This window comes from Erinaceus europaeus, chromosome 12, assembly GCF_950295315.1.
Source record: "Erinaceus europaeus chromosome 12, mEriEur2.1, whole genome shotgun sequence".
Classification (NCBI taxonomy): domain Eukaryota; kingdom Metazoa; phylum Chordata; class Mammalia; order Eulipotyphla; family Erinaceidae; genus Erinaceus; species Erinaceus europaeus.
Window position 1 is genome coordinate 64,729,250 of NC_080173.1, and position 21,437 is coordinate 64,750,686.

The following is a 21,437-nucleotide window of genomic DNA, read 5'->3' on the forward strand; positions in this document are numbered from 1 at the left end:
TTTTTTTGCCTTCAGGGTTATCGCTGTGGCTCAGTGCCTGCACTAAATATGAATCCACTGCTCCAGGCAGCTATTTTTTCCGTTATTGTTGCTGTCATTGTTATTGTTGGATAGGACAGAGAGAAATTGAGAGAGGAGGGGAAGACAGAGATGGGGAGAGAAAGGCACCTGCAGATTTGTTTCTCCACTTGTGAAACAACCTCCCCCTGCAGGTGGGGAGCCAGGGGCTTGAACTAGGATCCTTGCATGGGTCCTTGCACTTTGCACTATGTGTGTTTAACCCAGTGCACTACCACCAGGCCACCTATATATATATATTTAAATTTATTTACTTGGGGGTTGGGCGGTGGTGCAGTGGGTTAAGCACATGTGGCGCAAGGCGCAGGGACCAGTGTAAGGATCCCGGTTCGAGCCCCCAGCTCCCCACCTGCAGGGGAGTCGCTTTACAGGTGGTGAAGCAGGTCTGCAGGTGTCTTATCTTTCTCTCCCCCTCTTTGTCTTCCCCTCCTCTCTCCATTTCTCTCTGTCCTATCCAACAACGAACAACATCAACAATGGCAATGATAATAACCACAATGAGGCTACAACAACAAGGGCAACAAAAGGGGGAAAAATGGCCTTAATAACCCCGTAATAACCCTGGAGGAAAAAAATTTTTATTTACTTATTTTTTCCTTTTGTTGCCCTTGTTTTTCATTGTTATTGATGTCGTTGTTGTTGGACAGGACAGAGAGGAATGGAGAGAAGAGGGGAAGACAGAGTGGGCAAGATAAGACACCTGCAGACCTGCTTCACTGTTTGTGAAGCGACCCCCCTGCAAATGGGGAGCTGGGGGCTTGAATCAAGATCCTTACGCCTTGTGCCACGTGTGCTTAACCTGCTGCACTACCGCCCGACTCCCATAATTCTTTTTAAATGGGGGAAGAGAGAGATAAAAGACTCTCATGCCTGTGGCTCCATCAAGTAAATCCCAGGTTCAATCCCCCACACCACCATAAGCCAGAGCTGAACAGTGCTCTGGTTTAAAAAGAGAGAGAGAGAGAGAGAGAGAGAGAACACAGACAGACCAGAGCACTGCTCAGCTCTGGTTTATAGTGGTTTTGGAGGTTGAACCTAGGACCTCAGAACCTCAGGTATGAAGGTCATTTGTAAACCATTATGCTGGTTCCCCAGATTCCTATACACTCCTATCATTACCTAAGAGTTGCTCCTCTGCCTTTACTAATGCTGTGTTCTTGCAACTGAGGATCCATTGCTTGGTGACAGCATCTAACTTCACCTTCAAAGTCCAGCTCAAATGCCATTTTTTAAGTTGATGAGCTAAGCGGGAGAGAAAAATGAAATGAAAATGTCCGGCAGTCTTGGGGTTTCTCAGTTGTTTCTAAGTTAAGAATTTATAATAGCACTATTTATAATAATAGCAATAATAATAACTATAAATTAATAATTTATAATAGCAATAAAAACAAAAGGGAGATGAGAGTCATATAAAGCAAGCAAGAATATGATAGCTTCAGAACCTCAGAAGATGAGAAAGAACTGGTCATATTTAAAAAACTATTTTCCAGATGTTATAGGCAGCATTAAAAACAAAACGCACACACACAAAACCAGAAAGCATACTGGACTGGGAGCCAAGAGATGCGCATTCAACTGTCTGAAGATGAGGCTGACTTTTTTTCTTTCTAGTTTATTTGATAGGACGGAGAGAAGAGGGGAGGGGAGATAGAGAGGGAGAAAGATAGACGCCTACAGATGCTCTTCATTGTGTGAAGTGTCCCCCTGCTGGTTTGTGTGCATGGTAACACATGTTCAACCTGGTGTGCCACTGCCCAGCCCCCCTGATGATGTTTCTTGGCTTGCAATTTGGACTTGGTTTTTATATTTTTTTCAAAGTTTTGTGTAAGAGAGAACACCAAAGAATTACTCTGGAGGATGTTATGTCAGGGACTGAACTCAGGACCCCATGCTTTTGAGCTCAATATTTTGTCCACTGTGCCACCTCCCAGGCCACTGGACTTTTATGTTAAAAAATCTCGTGGTGCTTGTTTTGTTATACATGTGATCAGGTTTGAGCCTGAAGGAAGCCGCTACCAAAAACTCAGCCTGGATTGGTAAAGCCCTAGTGATGACCAAACAAGCCAACACCTCATAACTCAGATTTTCCTGTGCTCACGGCACAAAGCAACCAATTTCTAAACCAGAAAACTGTTTAATGAAGGTAGTAGTCACAACTTTGGCTTGCTAATATGGACATGTCTTTGGATTACAAATCAAGTCTATGTACCATTAAAAGAAGAAATCAACAAAGTTTTCCTTGGATTTGGTACTAGTTGCCATATATATCTAAGCTTAAGTCACAGTTTTTTCGTGATTCAGAGTCTAAACTACCTAAGAAATTAAACTCAGAGTGATTTATTTCACTGTAAGAAGTAAACAGCATCCAGTTAGCTGAAAATATATATATTTTTTTTTTCCAGAGCATTGCTCAGTTCTGGCTTGTGTTGGTGTGGGAGATTGAACCTGGGGACTTAGAGCCTGAGGCATGAGAATCTGTTTGCATAAGCATTATGCTATTTCCCCCACCCAAAACATATTTTCTCTAAAAATAGTTTACAAATTCTCTCTGGTAAATTGTGGTCAGATAATAATGACCATAAACATTCCTAGACAAAATCTGACCTGCTTTCTAATTCCCACAGGAGATGCTGAACATAAGCCATATATCTGTGGGGATGCAGATTCTGCCTCTACAGTTTTGGATGGAACCGAAGACTACCTCATTCTTGCCTGTGACGGCTTCTACGACACCGTGAACCCTGATGAGGCAGTGAAAGTTGTATCTGACCACTTGAAGGAGAATAATGGAGACAGCAGCATGGTTGCCCACAAGTTAGTGGCATCAGCTCGTGACGCTGGGTCAAGTGATAATATCACTGTTATTGTGGTATTCCTGAGGGACATGAACAAAGCTGTAAATGTTAGTGAGGAATCAGATTGGACAGAGAACTCTTTTCAAGGAGGGCAAGAAGATGGTGGGGATGATAAGGAGAATCATGGAGAGTGCAAACGCCCTTGGCCTCAGCACCAGTGCTCAGCACCAGCCGATCTAGGCTATGATGGGCGTGTGGATTCTTTCACTGATAGAACTAGTTTGAGCCCAGGGTTCCAAATCAACGTTTTGGAAGACCCAGGCTACATAGATCTCACACAAATAGAAGCAAGCAAACCTCACAGTGCCCAGGTTTTGCCACCAGTTGAGATGTTTGGTCCTGGTGCACCAAAGAAAGCCAGTTTTACTAATGAGCTTATAATGGAGAAAAATTCGATTCAATCATCATTGCCTGAACGGAGTGGTGCTGGAGAATTCCCCTCTTCTCTTAATTTGGGTCCAACAGGGCAGCAAATATACAGAATGGAGACCTTGTCTCCTGTCTGTCCTAGGATGGAAAATGAACAGGTCATCTTCCTGGGAAAGAGGGTTTCTAGATTGTTTCATTTACGCTACCACTATTCAAAGAGGTGGCATGGATTCAGGTCTAACCCACAGTTTTATTCATTTCTCTCTATTGGAGAGTCTTCCCACAAAATAGGCATTAGCTTGTCCTCACTTACTGGAAGTGGGAAGAGAAGTAGGATGTTAAGAAGTTCTCTGTCATGGAGGCAAAATAGTTGGAAAGGGTACTGTGAAAGCATAAAGAAGTTCAGAAAGAGTAACGATATTCCATATCCAGATCTTTCCCGGAGCTATAAAATATAGTATTTTCTCTTAAAAGTAGGCTAGCTAGTTCTCTCCTAATAAACACACCACTATCAGAGTAGAAGCAAGTAGACATTTTTGAATTATATGTGCTTCATTATGAAACCATGGATGGCTCAATTCTTAAATGTAAATAGATCTCTAGGAAACTCAAAATAGTGTTTTCAATATTAAAAAGTATTGGCAGTTTCACTAACAAAATTATACAACCGATCCCTGTGATGTGTCTCCACACTTCCATACAAACCCCACCCCAGATCCTTTCACATAACTATTGGAAGTTTGAGTGATTTCAGCCAGGATATAGAGTGTTGAAATCTCAGTGCAGATGAAATTTGGTCTGATGTGCCTAATATATCTGAGGAGAAATTACTGAAGATTTAACTTTAGGTGGGGAATGTTTCTCAAAAGGTGGAACTATGAGAGAATCCCCTATTCTCTATTTGTTATGTAGGTAAAAGATCAAAAGCCATATGGGTTTTAACTGGTAACAAAACTAGAAAACTAGTACAAAATGTCATGTTCAGATCTGTGAGGTGACACAAGTAAAAAAAAATAATTTTAACATAAACGTTTTTTTGAATTAAAAAACATTTTTCTAGGGCTGTAGCTATTTGAGAATTTCATAATCTGTTATGGTGCTTACGGTGAAGTTTTTATTATTTGTCATTTTAGAAGACTGCTGTCAACTCGTTTTGAACTGATACTAATGTGTTTTTCACTGTACCTTCATCTCAGGAATAAAACTGGTTCAATGGAGATGATATCAGGTACAAATACACTAGAATCAAGTTGCCATATAAAATATCAAATAGTATTTCTATATTTTCTGCCTTTACTTTTTTGAAGTTCATAGACAGCAAAGGCATATATTATTATAAAATAAAAAATGGTTTTGGAGAATGAGAATGCTAGTTTTAACTTCTCTAAAAGCTCTCTCCCCAATAAATGAAGTAACTAGTGTGAGACAGGCCAAGAGTAAATGCAGATTACTGAAATTTGTTTAGCTGTAAGCGGAGAAAGGACCAGAGACCTGTTATATACAACTTCAGAATGCAGGACTCTCATTTCAATATTGATGTTTGGTAATTTTTAAAAAATTATTTCCTTTTTGCCACTTCTGCAGTTTTAAGTCAGAAGGATCTCTTTAGATGAAGACATCAAAATACACTAATAATCAAATTCATTCAGTGAAGCAGCTGCTAATTAGCCGAGAATCATGAATAGCTCGACACTACATTGCCCTCCCCCAGTTAACCATGGAGCAGCCATGTCAAAGAACAGGAACTGCGTGCTGTGTGTCAGTCATGCACACCATTACCAGGCACTAAGCACTCTTGCTGAGCAGTACCCATTATCTACCTGTATTCTTACATAGTAATATATAGTAATACAATGATTTTATGTTCCCTGGACCCAATAATGAAGGACTAAAATTGCTGGACTTTAAAGACCAGAGGACTGTAGTACACTTTGGGTGCCACTATAACTAAATAAACATAGAAAAGCAGTTTTACTTTAACAATCACCAAATTGTCAATCTATGATTTTATTTTTTTTAATTTGGATGTTAAGTAGACTTTTTTCAGTATTTTATCTTGATTTTGACGTAATTTCTTCGTTTCTCAAGTCCCATGACACATGGTTGAAAAGAGGGAGTAAACAAGGCTCAACTCTAGTTAATCAGACTCTTTGCACCATCCTCATGTGTTACCACCACACGTGGACCTCACTCACGTCATTTTCTGAAGCCTAGATCTTGTTAAGCCATCACAGGTGCAGTGTCCATTTCAAATCAAATTATCTAAGGAAAAAAGAAAACAAAGGCAGCAGAATTATAGCTTATAATATACTATGAAACATTTACCTAAGTTAAAATTTTTTAAATTTTCTAGTTTCTTGGTAATATTTTTGATCTGAAAAAAAAAAATGGTGACAGAAGGTATAAGGGATAGGTTATTTTTTATTGGGGAAAAATGATTGGAAGGAAATGAGATGAAACATATGTCAAACCTTAAAGGTCTGGATTTTGTAGGTCTGAATACATACTTTTAACTCCATTTCTCATTAACAGCCCTCTAGAAAATAAAGGTTAAGTAGTTCTAGTGTGATCAAGCTATACACCAATAATGTAAAAAAAAAAATATATAGCAACTATTCATTTATTCACAACATGCATATTTATAGAGTAGCTAGGTACCATTTGTAAGGTAAGTCCTTTAAAATTCTATAATACATATTCAAGTAGCGGTTATTGGTTTGATATATGCTGCTTTGGGTTCTATAACCTAGATAAAAAGCAGTGCTTTGTGAAATGCAGTGTTAAATCTTAATGCCACTGGTGATAGAAAGTAGCTCCCCTTCAGTTCAAATCCTGTGCCCTTATTTGCTGCTTGCTGACGTAAGCAATAAAATCCCTCTTACTAATGGTATCTACACATTTCTGTAACTTGTACTTAATGATGGTGTATATGGTGACTGTAAAAATATTAGAGAGCTATAAAAGTATCTATATAATATATCAACTGTTAATGCTGAGTATAGTCTGTGAATTATGTATTTTGTACTTTTATTCATTGTGTAACTTAGTGGTGGTGAAAGTTCTATACTCAATATTCAGAGTGGCAATATCCCTTTTTCAACTTAACATGATCTGCATCAGTTTGTTTGCCTGCTAATAAACAACTTTTTGTTTTTGTTAGAAGATAGTAAAAATACAAACAAGAAAGTATAGTATTGATTAGAGAAATAGACTTCAAGTCTTCAACTGAAGTCATCAAATTGCTTTTACATTCACTGTGAGTTTCAAAGGGAGTCTCCCTGACTGAAAGGTCTCCTTTGTTTCACTTTCTAGATGTGTACTTTTGAGGGATATCTGAGGTTAAGTAACATTACAGCATCAAACACTGGGGCTACTAATCTCACTTAGGTCTGTAGTAAAGATGGTGAAAACACACATGTATATATACCTTTTCTTTACCTAGAAGTGCCATCCATTCATTGTCCTTGAGTTACTAAAAGTTACTGTTGCATTTAATTAAACTAAGAGGCTCCATGAAAGGAACACTTTTTTCCCCCAAGGACAATGTCAACAATGTCAATGTCAACACTGAGTCTGATTCTGGCCACGTTTATAGTGGTACAATGTCAGCATTGCATCTTCATGACAACCACACCCCACTGTTGGAACACTGTGCCAGTAAGAAGTGCAGTATCCAGTGGGCAGATGAAGAAGCTGCATAAAGAAGTTCAGTGTTTACAGATAAAACTGCTGTGGTTGAAGCACTTCCTTTGCCATCGAAGACTTGCCAAGACTTTGTGAGAAAGTGACTAATTAATATTTTAATGTTTAAATATGATTTGTTCAGTTGATGAATATTCTCACCTAAGCAAGAGCAGAAGAGGGGGATACCATAGTTTGAGTCACATCATAATTTGGTACAAAAATTCTTTGGTTTATAAATTAACAACAACAACAGAACTTAAAGAAAAAAAATGTAATGTCAAAGGATGACTACCCATTCTTCTGTTATGACTTGAATATTTTAAATGTTTTTTTTTCCCTCAAAATACCACAAGTATTATGACTTTCAGGCTAGTGGAACTATGTGGAAAACAATTTCTCTCTAGCAGCACTGTATATTCCACTGTGAAGACTACTGTGCAAACTAGAAAATATGAACTCAGGTCGGGAATTCCAGAATTGGCACAGCCGAAAAGGAAATTACTAGATTTTGATGTATTAGGTAAACCACAGGCACAGTATTGTCAACTCTTAATCTAGGTGCTCTTTGGTGAGAAACATGCTTTGTTCTCCTGTTTGTGGTCTTTCTCTGCAAAGAATTCTCTATGGAGTGAAGTGAACGAAGTGAATCATTTCTTACTAAGGAAATTCATCAATTTACACATCTGCTATACAGCTCACTTTTTGAGTTCAGTTCTCATCACGAGTGATCCTTTACACTATTTATTAAAACTGTTCATTCAGGTAAGAAGTATGTTGAAATTGTGCCAATATCTTAATAAAACCCAGCAATTTAAAACCACTAGTCGTTTGTCTTCTTTTTTTTTTTTCCTCCTCCAGGGTTATTGCTGGGCTCGGTGCCTGCACCATGAATCCACCGCTCCTGGAGGCCATTTTTTCCCCCCTTTTGTTGCCCTTGTTGTAGCTTCGTTGTGGCTATTATTATTGCCCTTGTTGACGCAATTCGTTGTTGGATAGGACAGAGAGAAATGGAGAGAGGAGGGGAAGACAGAGAAGGGGAGAGAAAGACAGACACCTGCAGACCTGCCTCACTGCCTGTGAAGCGACTCCCCTGCAGGTGGGGAGCCGGGGGCTCGAACCGGGATCCTTACGCTGGTCCCTGCGCTTTGCGCCACATGCGCTTAACCCACTGCGCCACCGCCCGACCCCCGTTTGTCTTCTGTTTAAAGAAAAGATAAATTGAAATTAAGACCAATTCCTCTCTAAAATAAAATCCTATGGTATTAGTTTTCTTAAAGTAGCAATACTTATTACAACAAAATTACTGAGGCCCTGTAGACGGCACAGTGGAGAAAGTATTAAATTTTCAGGTATGAAGCCCTTGGTTTGCTCCCCAGCATCTCATATACCAGTGATGCTCTGGTTCTCTCTTTCCCTCCCTTCATTCAACGATTACAGCTTTTCATTTTTTGGAAAAGTAATTGCTACGTACTGCTATAACAATTTCCCCCCTCCCCTGAAAACCCAAGAAACATTTCATCTTATACATACCCTTCCCATCAGTCTATGGGGCATGGGTAGTTAGTACACAAAAATACATAAGGAACAGGACCTACCAAGTGCCAAGTGTTCAAATATTTCAATGACTTTATGATTTTGCCACCAGGGTTATTTATTGCTGGGTTTATGGGCTGCACAATGAAGCTACTTATGTTGGTGTTTTTTTTTTTTTGTTTGTTTTGTTTTGTTTTTGGGACAGAGGGAATCAAAGACACCTGCCACACTGCTTTACCATTTGTGAAGCTCCCCAACTGCAGGTGGGGACCAGGGACTTGAAACACTGAACCAAGGTCCTTGCACATGGTACTGTGTGCGTCACTGACTGGGTACCCTAATTACTTCACCCTTTAAATCTGTATCTAATTACAGTTGTACTTAGCCCCCTCCCATCCCTTATTTTTAAATAGGCTTTTGGAGCCTCATGTATGGAAAATATCACTGTTCATCAGTTTTCCCAGGACCAATTTTCTCATCTATTTTGGAAAGAAGTGAGAGGCAGACAGAAAAAAGCACTGCTCCACCATCCATGGAGCTCTCAGGTGATGCTGGGCTCAATCCCAATGCCTCATGCATGCTTAGGAAGGTACATACTTCCTAGGTAAGCTATCTCTCAATTCTGTCTCTTCCATTTTAGTATCAAACTAGACAAAACGAGGGGAATAATCAAGTAAACTGCTTCCAAATCTAGCTGGGACTGGCAAGATAGCTCACCTGGAAGGGTGCCTGTACTGGCATGCATGTCATTCAGGCTTGAGTCCAGCCCCCAATGCACTGGGGGAAGCTTCAATGCTGTGGTCCTTCTCCTTTGTTTCTGTTTTTATCTTTTAAAAAAGTTGGTCTAGAGTAAGGAAACCCCAGAGATGACAAAAAATTTATTTGGAGGATTGCTAAAAAAAGTAATAGGAGATCAAAAGAGAAAAGGGAATATGAAGGACAGATATAAAGCTGGTAATAAAGATGTGACAACTTCTGAATTGACAAAGTTTAAAACAATTATGGTTAATATGCTATGGAGATGGTGGACAGCATGTTAAGATCATCCAGCAGGTTTCAGTAAGAAGATGGAAACAGAACTACAGGGCAGTTAGTAGGGGAAACACTGTCACAGAGAACGAGAGCCTTTGACTAGCTCATCAGTAAACTGGGGAACTGATAAACATGTTCAAGTCAAAAAGATTTTACTATAATATAGGACAGCAAGTAAAGAAAACTAAAATAAACCTAGAACATAGAAGAACTATGGATAATGTCAGTCCAACATACAGCTAGCTGGAGCTCTAGAAGAAAAAGGTAACGGGAGAACATAAAATATTTCAAGAAATGTCTGTATGGCTGTGGGGGGGGGGTGTTCACAGTTGGAGAGTGCAGGACTTGCACACATGAGACCTCAGGTTCGGTCCCTGGCACCACATATGCCAGAGTGGTGCTCTGGTCTCTCTTACACAATAAATGAGTGAATAGATAAAATAATGGCTGAAAGTTCCTCCAAAACTGATCAACACCAAGAAGCTCGGGCTGAATCAAGCACAGTTAAAAAAAAAAAAAGTCTAAAAACAAAACAAATACTTCCAGACAACTTCATGGATATTCTACCAAACAACCAAAGAATAAATATCAACACTTATCCTATAGTCTTGTCAATATTTTCATTTTATAAATAAAAATTAAGAAAAAAATGCCAACACTATACATTCTTTCCCAGAAGATTCATTTTTACAGTGTTAGCACCACTCATATCCTAAATCAGATGAAGACAACGTAATTACACACCTATAATCCTCATGAACAGAGATGCAAAAAAAAAAAAAAATCAAGACATTACCAAGAGATAGTGCATGATGGTTATGAACACACACACACACACACACACACACACACATGGATGCACGCACCAAAGATCCCAGGTTCAATCACCAGCACCACTGTAAGCCAGAGCTGAGCAGTGGTAAGAAAAAGAAAAGAGAAAAGAAAGGAGGGGAGGAGGGAAGGGAAGGAAAGAGGAGAAGGAAGGAAAGAGAGGGGAGGGGAGCTAAGGAGGGAAAAGGATGGGGAGGGGAGAGGAGAGAAGGAAGGAAGGGCAAAGGAGAGAAAGACAGATATTAGAAAATCTAACATCAATATGAACTTATTAGAATGGCTAAAACAGGGGGGGAGCAGTGGCACACCCAGTTGAGTACACACATCACCATGTGCAAGGATCTGGGTTTAAGCCCTGACTCCACACCTATGAAGGGAAGCTTCATAAGTGGTGAAGCAGGTTTGCAGGTGTCTTTCTCCCTCTCTATCTCCTCCTACTCTTCTCTTCATTTCTCTAAGTACTATCCAATTAAATAGAAAGGAAAAAAGATGGTGGCCAGGAGCAGTAGGTTCGTAGTGCTGGCATCGAGCCCCAGCAATAACCCTGGTGGTAATAATAACTAAATCAAGTGGTTGGAATACTCACATGTTGCTGCTGGGAATACAACAAGGCAGTGCCACTTTTGGGAAAGTGGCTTATTAAGCTAAGCATATACATAACACACACCTCAGTTCAATGAGTTCAAACACTACTTGAAATTAGACAAACTTCACAGGTTAAGGGTAAAATTCTCCACAAGACTGCTTTTAATTTAAGATAGCAGTTATAAGTTCAAAGATGCCATTAACACTCATTTCTGTTTAATGAGCAAATTTGGGGGACCTCACTATACTCCGTCAGATCTACTGATTTGCTTAAACTCACAGAATTTAGGAAAATATAACTAGTTTTATTATAGAGAGGGGGAAAAAAAAAGCACAAATCAAAACTAGGCATAAGGGACACACATAGAATGTGGTTTAGGACAGTTCTAATGCAAAGCTTTCTTGTGTCAGGTTATGTTACCTTCCTGACATACTGGTATAATACAGACTACTAGGGGCCGGGTGGTGGATTCGTAGTGCAGGCATGGAGCTCCAGCATTAACCCTGGAGGCAAAAAAAAATACAGGCTACTGCCAACCACAGAGGTTCACCCAAACTTCAGTAACGTACGTGATCATTAAATAAGCATGACTCAGTCACTGGCAATGACACTAAACTGTTCGGGTTGTTATGTGACTCAGAACTCCAACCTCTCATCCATCACATGGTTAGGCTTTCTGGCATGGACATGCCCACTTGTGAGTCATCTTATCAGCATCTCAGAGCTTATACATCTGGTAGCACACCATTAAGAAAACAAAGAGGTTCCTATCACCAGGATAACTAAAGGTCTCAGAGGCTATATATCACAGGAGCTAGGTACAAAAAGAAGTCTATTTTTCATTATACAACCAGCAATCCAATCCCAAGGTCACAATAATTTGTGCTCATATAAAAATCTATACACAAATGTATGTCTAAAAGGTTTACAGTCACCTTGAACTGGAAATAACCCAAACGTCTTTTGATGGATATGAATACAGTATGGTTCATTTGTAGTGTGTAATAGTATTCAGCAATAAAAAGAAATGAAGTATTTATCTGCAAGAAGATGGCTGAAATCTTACTGCATTTTGTTAAGTCAAAGGTTAAACACTGTGTGCCTCTATTTGTATGACTCTGGAAGAGGGAAAATTAAAAGGACAAAGAAAAAAACAGACTGCCAGGGATAGAGGGGATTTTCCTATAAAGAACCAGTGCCTGGAATTCTGATAGCTGCATGAACTATGGTAGCAGCTAAACAATTATACATTTGTCAAAACCCACAGAACCATTGTCAAAAGACTGAATTTTTTAAGTGTTACTTTACTGATAGGACAGAGAGATTGAGAGGGAGAGGGAAGAAAGAAATAGGGAGGTAAAGAGAGATACTTGTAGCATTGCTTCATGAAGCTTCCTTCCCTCAGGTGGGGACTGGGTGTTTGAACCTGGGTCCTTGTCCATAATGTGTGCACTCAACCAATCCCACCTCCCAGTCCCAAGATTGAATTTTAGTACATGTAAGTTTGAAAATCAGAATGTGTGGGGGAAGACAGAATGCACACTAACAGGTAAGTCTGTGTTAGAAATGAATCATATAATCACAGTGAAGGAGAGAAGAAACTAAAATAGTTTTGAAAGTTGAGACGTAAAATAACCAAGTATTTTGGCATAATACTGAAATACTTAGAAAAAAAAAAAGTACTGACCTCTCCATAAATAAGAGACAAGGCAGACAGGAAGAAAATACTGAAGCAAGATAATGATAGACTAAGACGAACTATGTCCTTCAGGTAAAGGTGTGTGTGTCTGGGAGTGGTGTAAAAAATCTGGTTAGGTACATAAGTTACAGGTAGGATGAGTACAGCAACTGATTGGAAACCTTGATAATAACATTTAAACTGTGATGACAGTTCTAAGTGATAAACTGGAGAGAGATTTCTCCACTAGATCTTTTGCAAATCAAATCATAAACAACCAAATGGGAGAGGACAAAGTGACTGATAACTCCCTGAGGCTACCTAAATCTTAGCATAGCCAGGAGAGACACACTCAAGATGAGTAAACTGACCTATTCCTACAGCTTTAACAACCCAAAACAGTCTTTCTTGCTGGCCTGACAAACTTAAAACCTCCACCAGCTTAAAAGGGTCTTGACCAATTCTTAACTCATCTAAAATTAAGGGCAGTAGTTCTGACTACACACATAATCTGAGAGCAAACGGTTCAAATATATCACGAGCCAGGCCAGGGAAGTAGTAGCACAATGGAAGTTCACCAAACTTGCATATAGAAGATTTGAGATTCAGTCCTCAGCACCACCAATAAACAAGGCTGAGTGGTACTCTGGTACACAAAACAAAACACTCTTCAAAAATAACCATAATCCAAAGTGTCTCTATGCCATTCTGAGGAAACTTATTAACTTCAAAAGGCATGAGTGTGGTCCTGGACCAGATGGTTTTACAAATGAATTCTACAAAACCTTCAAAGAAGAACTAATACCTCTACTTTTAAAAGACTTCCAGAAGACTAAAGACACTGGAATACTCCCTGCCAGCTTCTATGAAGCCAACATCACCCTGATACCAAAAGCAGACAGGGACACAACCAAAAAAGAAAACTACAGACCAATATCTCTGATGAACATAGATGCAAAAATATTGAACAAAATTCTAGCCAAACGGATACAGCAGTATATCAAAAAGATTGTCCATCATGACCAAGTGGGGTTTATCCCAGGCATGCAAGGTTGGTTTAATATACGTAAATCAATCAATGTGATCCACCACATCAACAAAAGCAAGACCAAAAACCACATGGTCATATCAATAGATGCAGAGAAAGCCTTTGACAAAATACAACATCCCTTTATGATCAAAACACTACAAAAAATGGGACTAGATGGAAAATTCCTGAAGATAGTAGAGTCTATATATACCAGAATGGGAGAAGATCTTTACATGCCATACATCAGAGAAGAGGCTAATACCAGAATATATAAAGAACTCGCAAATCTCAACAACAAGACAACAAATAACCCCATCAAAAAATGGGGGGAGGACATGGACAGAATATTCACAGAAGAGATCCAAAAGGCTGAGAAACACATGAAAAAATGTTCCAAGTCACTGATTGTCAGAGAAATGCAAATCAAGACAACAATGAGATACCACTTCACTCCTGTCAGAATGCCATGCTTCAGAAAAGGTAACAGCAGCAAATTCTGGAGTTGTGGGGTCAAAGGAACCCTCTTACACTGCTGGTGGGAATGTAAATTGATCCAACCTCTGTGGAGAACAGTCTGGAGAACTCTCAGAAGGCTAGAAATGGATCTACCCTATGATCCTGCAATTCCTCTCCTGGGGATATGTCCTAAAGAACCCAATACACCCATCCAAAAAGATCTGTGTACACATATGTTCTTTGCAGTACAATTTGTAATAGCCAAAACCTGGAAGTAACCCAGGTGTCCAACAACAGATGAGTGGCTGAGCAAGTTGTGGTATATATATATAATGGAATAGTACTCAGCTATCAAAAATGGTGACTTTACCGTTTTCAGCCAATCTTGGATGGACCTTGAAAGTTTCATGTTAAGTGAAATAAATCAGAAACAGAAGGATGAATATGGGATGAGCTTACTCTCAGGCAGAAGTTGAAAAACAAGATCAGCAAAGAAAACACAAGTAGAACCTGAACTGGAATTGGCATAATGCACCAAAGTAAAAGACTCTGGGGTGGGTGGGTGGAGAGAATACAGACCCAAAAAGGATGACAGAGGACCTATTGGGAGTTGTATTGTTATATGGAAAACTGGGAAATGTTATGCATGTACAAACTATTGTATTTACTGTTGAAGGTAAAACATTAATTCCCCAATAAAGAAATTAAAAAAAAAAAAAACATGAGTGTGGTGTATTGCACCAAAGTAAAAGACTCTGGGGTGGGTGGGAGTGGGGGAAGAGTTCAGGTCCTAGATCAGGATGGCAGAGGACCTCATGGGGGCTATACGGCTATGTGGAAAACTGAGAAAAATTATGCATGTACAAACTATTGTGTTTACTGTTGACTGTAAAACATTAATCCCCCGGGAGTCGGGCGGTAGCACAGTGGGTTAAGCACATGGCACAAAGCATATGGACCAGCATAAGGATCCCGGTCTGAGCTCCTGGTCCAAGCCCCCCGGCTTCCCACCTGCAGGGGAGTCACTTCACAGGCGGTAAAGCAGGTCTGCAGATATCCTTCTCTCACCCTTTCTGTCTTCTCCTCCTCTCTCCATTTCTCTCTGTCCTATGCAAGAACTATGATGTCAATAACAACAACAATAACAACAATAATGATAAAACAAGGGCAACAAAAGGGAAAAAAAAAAAGCCTCCAGGAACAGTGGATTCGCAATGACCCCCAGCAATAACCCTAGAAGCAAAAACCAAACCAAAACAAACATTAATCCCCCAATAAACAAACAAACAAAAAGACATGAGTGGCTGAGGAGATGTCTCAGCTGGCCTAATGCAGGATTTGCATGTCCAGGGCTCCTACTTTGATTCCAACAGTGCTGCATGTGCAGGTGTAGTACTCTGGCTTCTCCCCTCTCCTATGAAACACTCTGGCTCATTTGAAATCAACTAAATAAAAGTTTTCTTTAAAGACAGAGGGATACCTCAAAATGCTATTATACAAACTAATGACCCAAGAGAACCACACAATTAAATCACTCAAGCTAGAAGATTTTACAAATAGATCTTCCCAAATGAGTAGTCTATTCTCCAGTTTCTTTCATGCTTATTTCTTTTTAATTATTTGCCACGGAAGCCTTGTGTCTGCACAATTCCACAACACCCTCTTTCAATTTCAAAGAGGAAAAGAGAGACAACACAGAGATAATCCTGTTTATTGAACTTTCTCTTAGTGCATGGTAACTTCATGTGGTGTTAGGACTTAAACCCAGATTTCACACATGGGACGGTGTGCTGAGCTATCTCCTAGGCCCTCTTTTTTCCCCAAACCTGAGCCTCAGAGGCTCAGGCCTGAAAAGTCTGTTGCATAAACTGCTGTGCTACCTACCCAACCCCTCTCTGATTTACTTTTTTTTAGTCATCACCAGAGTTTCACCATTCTGGACCAGCTGAAAGACAAGATTGAGAGAGAGAGAAAGAGAAGAGGAGAGGAAGAGAGAGAGAGAAAGAGAGAGAGAGACACCAAAGCTTGCTCCAAAGGTTATTGCTGGGCTTGGTGCCTGCACCATGAATCCACTGCTCCTGGAGGCCATTTCTCCCCCTTTTGTTGCCCTTGTTGTAGCCTCCTTGAGGTTATTATTATTGTCATTGTTGATGTTGTTCATTGTTGGATAGGACAGAGAGAAATGGAGAGAGGAGCGGAAGACAGAGAGGGGAGAGAAAGATAAGACACCTGCAGACCTACTTCATCTGCGAAGCGACTCTCCTGCAGTTGGGGAGCCAGGGGCTCGAACTGGGATCCTTAAGCTGGTCCTTGCGCTTTGCGCCACATGCACTTAACCCACTGCGCCACCACCCGACCCCCGGCTCTTAGTTCTTAACCACATATTGTTTCTCATGTCCTGGGGGAAAAAGTTCAGATTCATGGAAAAGTACTCATCTCTGTATATCAAGCCCAGGTAAAGAAATAGCAAAACAATAGTGAGAGATTCAAAACAAAGGCAATTATTTATGTTTAAGGATTCTAATGATCTCAATTTGAAAAAAAAAAACTAAAATTAATTCTTGTAATGGTTTATTCTTAATATTAAAGGTACAAAATTCCTACATTATCATTTCAATCATTAAAAGGAGGGGATAAGACAAAACTGATAAAAACTTAACCTCATCAAAATGTGATAAATGTGAACACACTCCCATCTAATGGAAAATTGTTAAAGAAACTCAATATTTTAAAGCATTGCATAATACTCTTCTTAGTAACTATACAAAAACATACTGCAACATCATGTTAAGTAAGCAAATGCTAAATCTTAAGTACTTCTTATATGATTTAGTACTTTCCAGGAGAAAAGTTGGTTTCTATACACTAAGGAAACAGTACATGAAGTCTTCTGACTTACCCATGCATTTACTAACAGGCAGCATAGCTCAGCAGCCTCTATTATAGACAGGCAATGAGAGGAAAAGTGAGGTGGGGTGGGGAGACTTCTGGTCCCACTTTTAATAAACTGCAGAGGCACAGTATTTTCTCAATTTTATTTTATTAACAAAAAGTGCAAACTATTTTGAACAAAAGCAAACCATGAATCAAAGCACTCAGCATGACAGCAGATATGAAAAAGTAAACAATATTCATTAATAAAATATAAGTGGACGAGACACCTCTCACATGAGATAGTCATGCTTTTTCAATAGTCTTAGTCAACGTTCAGTGTAGTTTTCACAAACAGTACAGTTGCTCAAACACAAATGCAGGGACACAATGTCAGTTTGGCAATTACTTGAGGTTAAGAGACTAAGAAAGTAAACCTTACATCACAGTTTCATGTCAGTCACCACACAACATGTTCAATTCTTTAAATGTCACAACACTGAAATTAGATCTGATTAATGACTATAAAAGAGAGATGTTTCAAAAAAATTGTTGAACTATAGTTGTTAAGCAAGTGGCAGGGGGGAAAAGGTGATTTTGAATGGCAGGAAAAAATAGAAATAATTTTGAATGGCAGGAAAAAAAGTAATTTTGAATGATCATTCAACTAACTTTGAATGATCAGGAAGAGAACCAGTCAACTTAACTTATTTCAATTAATTTTTAAAAGTCACATAAAAGAAAGATAATGTGCCACTAGCCATTGTGCCTGCACTTGAACAAACAGGAAACGATAGTAAGTTAACTTTACTCAGTCAGCATATTCTAAAGAGGACATTCAAACTAATGCTATTTTTGTTATTCCCAGAAAGGTTCTATAAGGGTAGAACCTACTTTGATGTAATTTTTTTTCTGCTCACTAATCAACAGGCACTAATAAGACTATTAACTATTATTAAACCCAAAACAAAAAGGTAGTCATTTAAATACAAGTGGGTGTCTGTTGAGTCAAGCACAGAAAAGCACTGATGCAGCGTAAGCTACTGAGTGCACACACTATTTCTGGATACATTTTGTGGCAATAGCCATCCTTTTGTTGTAGTAGCCTAACTGCCTTTAGTGGATATACTATATTTTACTCAACAACTTAGGACTAAACTTATTTCAGTAGAGTTACATCACACAGAGCTCTTCCAACACAATTTTCCCCTGTGTACTTATGCCTTAGTAGAATCACTGCTCCTTTCTTATGGCTTCTGAATTACTGTTAGGCAGAACTGATGAAGAGTTAGACCAACTCTGATTATCTGACTGATGACAGATTTGAGCACCAACTACATACAACAACTCCAGGCTCAAGGTAGCTAACAATTCAGTTCTTTTGATTTGAAAATTACCTTCCGTTGTTTTCATCAGTATTGAAACTGAGATCTTCAGGGCCTATTTGTTCACCATCAGGAAAACTGGAATGTGTATCTAAGACAAAAAAAAAATTAAAAGTGGCTATCATTCTTAGAAGAATCTTTCCCATACCTTAAAATGACTTACCCAAGTGTGTTATTTAAGTAATAAAGATGTGCTGGGTTGTGAATAAATCAGCCTTCAGAGAATTTGTGATTTGTGTAAGGTATAAGCAAACACACAGGAAAAATAAACAAGAAAAACCAAACTGTAGCAAATGTTCAAACTATTAGATGAAAGTTAGACTGCCTCACTTTGTCCTTAGATACTACAGGGACAAGTGGAGAATGGAAGGGAAACTGATGATTTATTTACGCAGTACACCCTGAAGACTGACTTTGTAAATAATGTGTGTTTTTTATTATTTTTAGATAAAGTCAATTAAATGGGGGCCAAATGACAGTGAACCTGGTAAAACGCAAGGCCACAGGTTCAAGCCCTCAGTCCCCACCTGCAGGGGGGAAGCTGCTCAAGTGATGAAGCAGTGCTACAGGTGTCTGTCTCTCTCCCACTTTCCTCTATCCAAAATAAATATAAGTAACTAAATAATTTAAAAGAAAAGATATTTAAAAGAAAAGTCAATTAAACAGAGCTGAGGAGATAGTATAATGCTATACAAAAAGACTTTCGTGCTTGAGGCGCCCAAGGTCCCAGGTTCAATCCCCAATATCACCATAAGTCAGAGTTGAGCAGTGTTTTGGTGAAAACAAACATCATTTAAATTGCACTGCAAACAAACACATAAGCACATGTGTGCACACACACCACACAAACTCAGAATCAAAATAACTTCCTGAAAATGTGGTTACTTGCTTTCAAAGTCAAAAAATTATCAAATGTCTGGAAAATTATCAACTATTTGGCTTTGACTGAAGACTACAGAGTATCAGGGAAATAGGGAAAGCATAAAATTAATAATTGGTATAAACTTGCCAATGTTGTCAGTACAAGAAATGATGCAGAAGAATACTCAGTGATGGGGCCAGGTAGTGGGACACCTGGTTGAGTGCACATGTTACAATGAGTAAGGACCGGGGTTTGAGTCCCTGACTCCTACCTTGCAGTGGGAAAGCTTTGTGAGTGGTGAAGCAATGCTGTAGGTGTCTCTCTCCCTATCACCCCCTTCTCTCTCCATTTCTTGCTTTCTCTATCCAATAAATAAAGATAATAAATAAAATTTTAAAAAAGAATACTCAGTGATCATGAAGGTTTCTGAATAAAAATACCCTTAAGGGGTGAAGTATGTTGATTACAGTCAATGTGGTGAGTAGTTTACAATATATACATAGGCAGAATCATGATGCTGAATACAAAAAACAAAATAAAACTACTAACAACAGTTTCTTCCTTCAGTGAGTTTCTCTTCTGCAGCACAGAAAGCTGTCTGTGCAACTCCACCACAGTCAGGTTACCACTCCTCCCTGGGACTGTAATAGCTTGGGGTCAACTGTTTTCAGAGATAGATAGAAGCAGACAGAGACAGAGGGGAAAGGCAACACAGCTCCAAAGTTTCCTTCAGCATAGTGAGGGCAGCCTCAAACATGGGTCATACATATGATGAAGCAGGCACACTATCCAGAGGAGCTGTCTCTCGCACCCATGCTTACCCTTTCATTTCAGGTAGAGACAACATAGCGCCACGGCACTCCACCATCTGTGAGCTCACCCCCATGCTCCCATGTGGTGTTAGGGCTTGGCAAGTGGTTAGGGACATGCTCTACTAGGTAAGTTAATTCCTGGCCCCTAGTGACCACTTTCCCCCCAAGAGATGACAATCAATGACTCCATAACATGCGTGCATTTCTAAGAAATCAAAAACAAACTAGGCTACAAGTATCTCTAAAAGGAAAGAAATAATTTTAATAATAAACCCGACATTTGAAACCTACTCAGGGGTTGGCAAATGTATTCTATAAAGGGACAGAGTGTATATTTTGGTGCTGCAGGCTTCAGTGCTTGTAGAAATTTCTTCGTCTTCTTGGCTTTATTTTTATTTATTTTTTGAACACTTTACAATGTGGAAGCTATTCTTAGGTACGACTCTGTACTAAAGTAGTTTGTTGACCCATATTCCAGCCACTAAGTGTATCCATTAAGTATCTAGCTATCCAAAAATACTACCTACTAACTTTCTGAGTACTCACCATGTACTTTACCCCCGTAGAATGCTGTCTCACAAATGACAGTTATGTTGGGGGGGGGGTGGTAGTGGTGGTAGAAATAGAAGCAAAAGAAACAGCAACAAAAGAGGTAGAAGCATAAGGGACTTTTTCTAAATCACTTGAATGACTGTGTGTAGCACCTTCATTTGGGGACTGTATCATGAAAAGAGTCCTTAAATTTACCTATGTTAGTGTGTTCTTCCTGCTCTTCATTCTCAGTATCACATTCAATATCACTGTCGCTACTCACACCTGGCGGGAAAGAAGGAAAAAATGTTTTTGTCAATAAACCACTGTAAGTAAGTGGAAAGGAAAATATCCTGGGTGGGGACAGATACAGCATAATGGTTATGTAAAGAGACTCTTGTGCTTGAGGCTCCAAAGTCTCAGGTTCAATCCCTGAGCTGAGAGCTGAGCAGTGCTCTGGTAAAAACAAACAAACAAAAATGCCTTATCTACTTAACTAATACATTCATATGGAATTTTACATTGATGAAAATATAAGGGACAATAAGGATGACAGAGGACCTAGTGGGGGTTGTATTGTTATATGGAAAACTGGGAAATGTTATGCATGTACAAACTACTGTATTTACTGTCGAATGTAAAACATTAATCCCCCAATAAAGAAATAAAATATATATATATGGGACAAAAGAAAACTAATTATACAAACTCACATTATCTTCTATTATGACTAAAACTGCCCCTTTCCATAGAACCCAAAATTACAATTTGAAGTCAGTAGTAATTTCTCTTTTCTTTTGTCATCACTGAGGTTTCATGGCTCTGGGCAGACTTTTAAAGAGAG

At 39.2% G+C, this 21,437-nt stretch overlaps 2 protein-coding genes across 6 annotated transcripts in view; one reads left to right on the top strand and one right to left on the bottom strand.

The window, feature by feature from the left end:
* The window catches only part of PPM1E (protein phosphatase, Mg2+/Mn2+ dependent 1E), a 199,061-nt gene extending 191,255 nt beyond the window's left edge, over nt 1-7,806 (top strand). The window contains exon 7 of the mRNA XM_060203846.1: nt 2,703-7,806. Coding sequence (XP_060059829.1) covers nt 2,703-3,760 — 1,058 coding nt within the window. The 3' untranslated portion in view covers nt 3,761-7,806. The remainder of the gene's footprint in view (nt 1-2,702) is intronic.
* The window catches only part of TRIM37 (tripartite motif containing 37), a 117,047-nt gene continuing 100,903 nt past the window's right edge, over nt 5,294-21,437 (bottom strand). For all 5 annotated transcript variants that reach the window (XM_060203842.1, XM_060203844.1, XM_060203845.1 and 2 more), the window contains 3 exons: nt 20,810-20,878; nt 18,401-18,479; nt 5,294-5,564 (listed from right to left, as the gene is read on the bottom strand). In XM_060203842.1, coding sequence (XP_060059825.1) covers nt 5,561-5,564; nt 18,401-18,479; nt 20,810-20,878 — 152 coding nt within the window. In that variant the 3' untranslated portion in view covers nt 5,294-5,560. The remainder of the gene's footprint in view (nt 5,565-18,400; nt 18,480-20,809; nt 20,879-21,437) is intronic.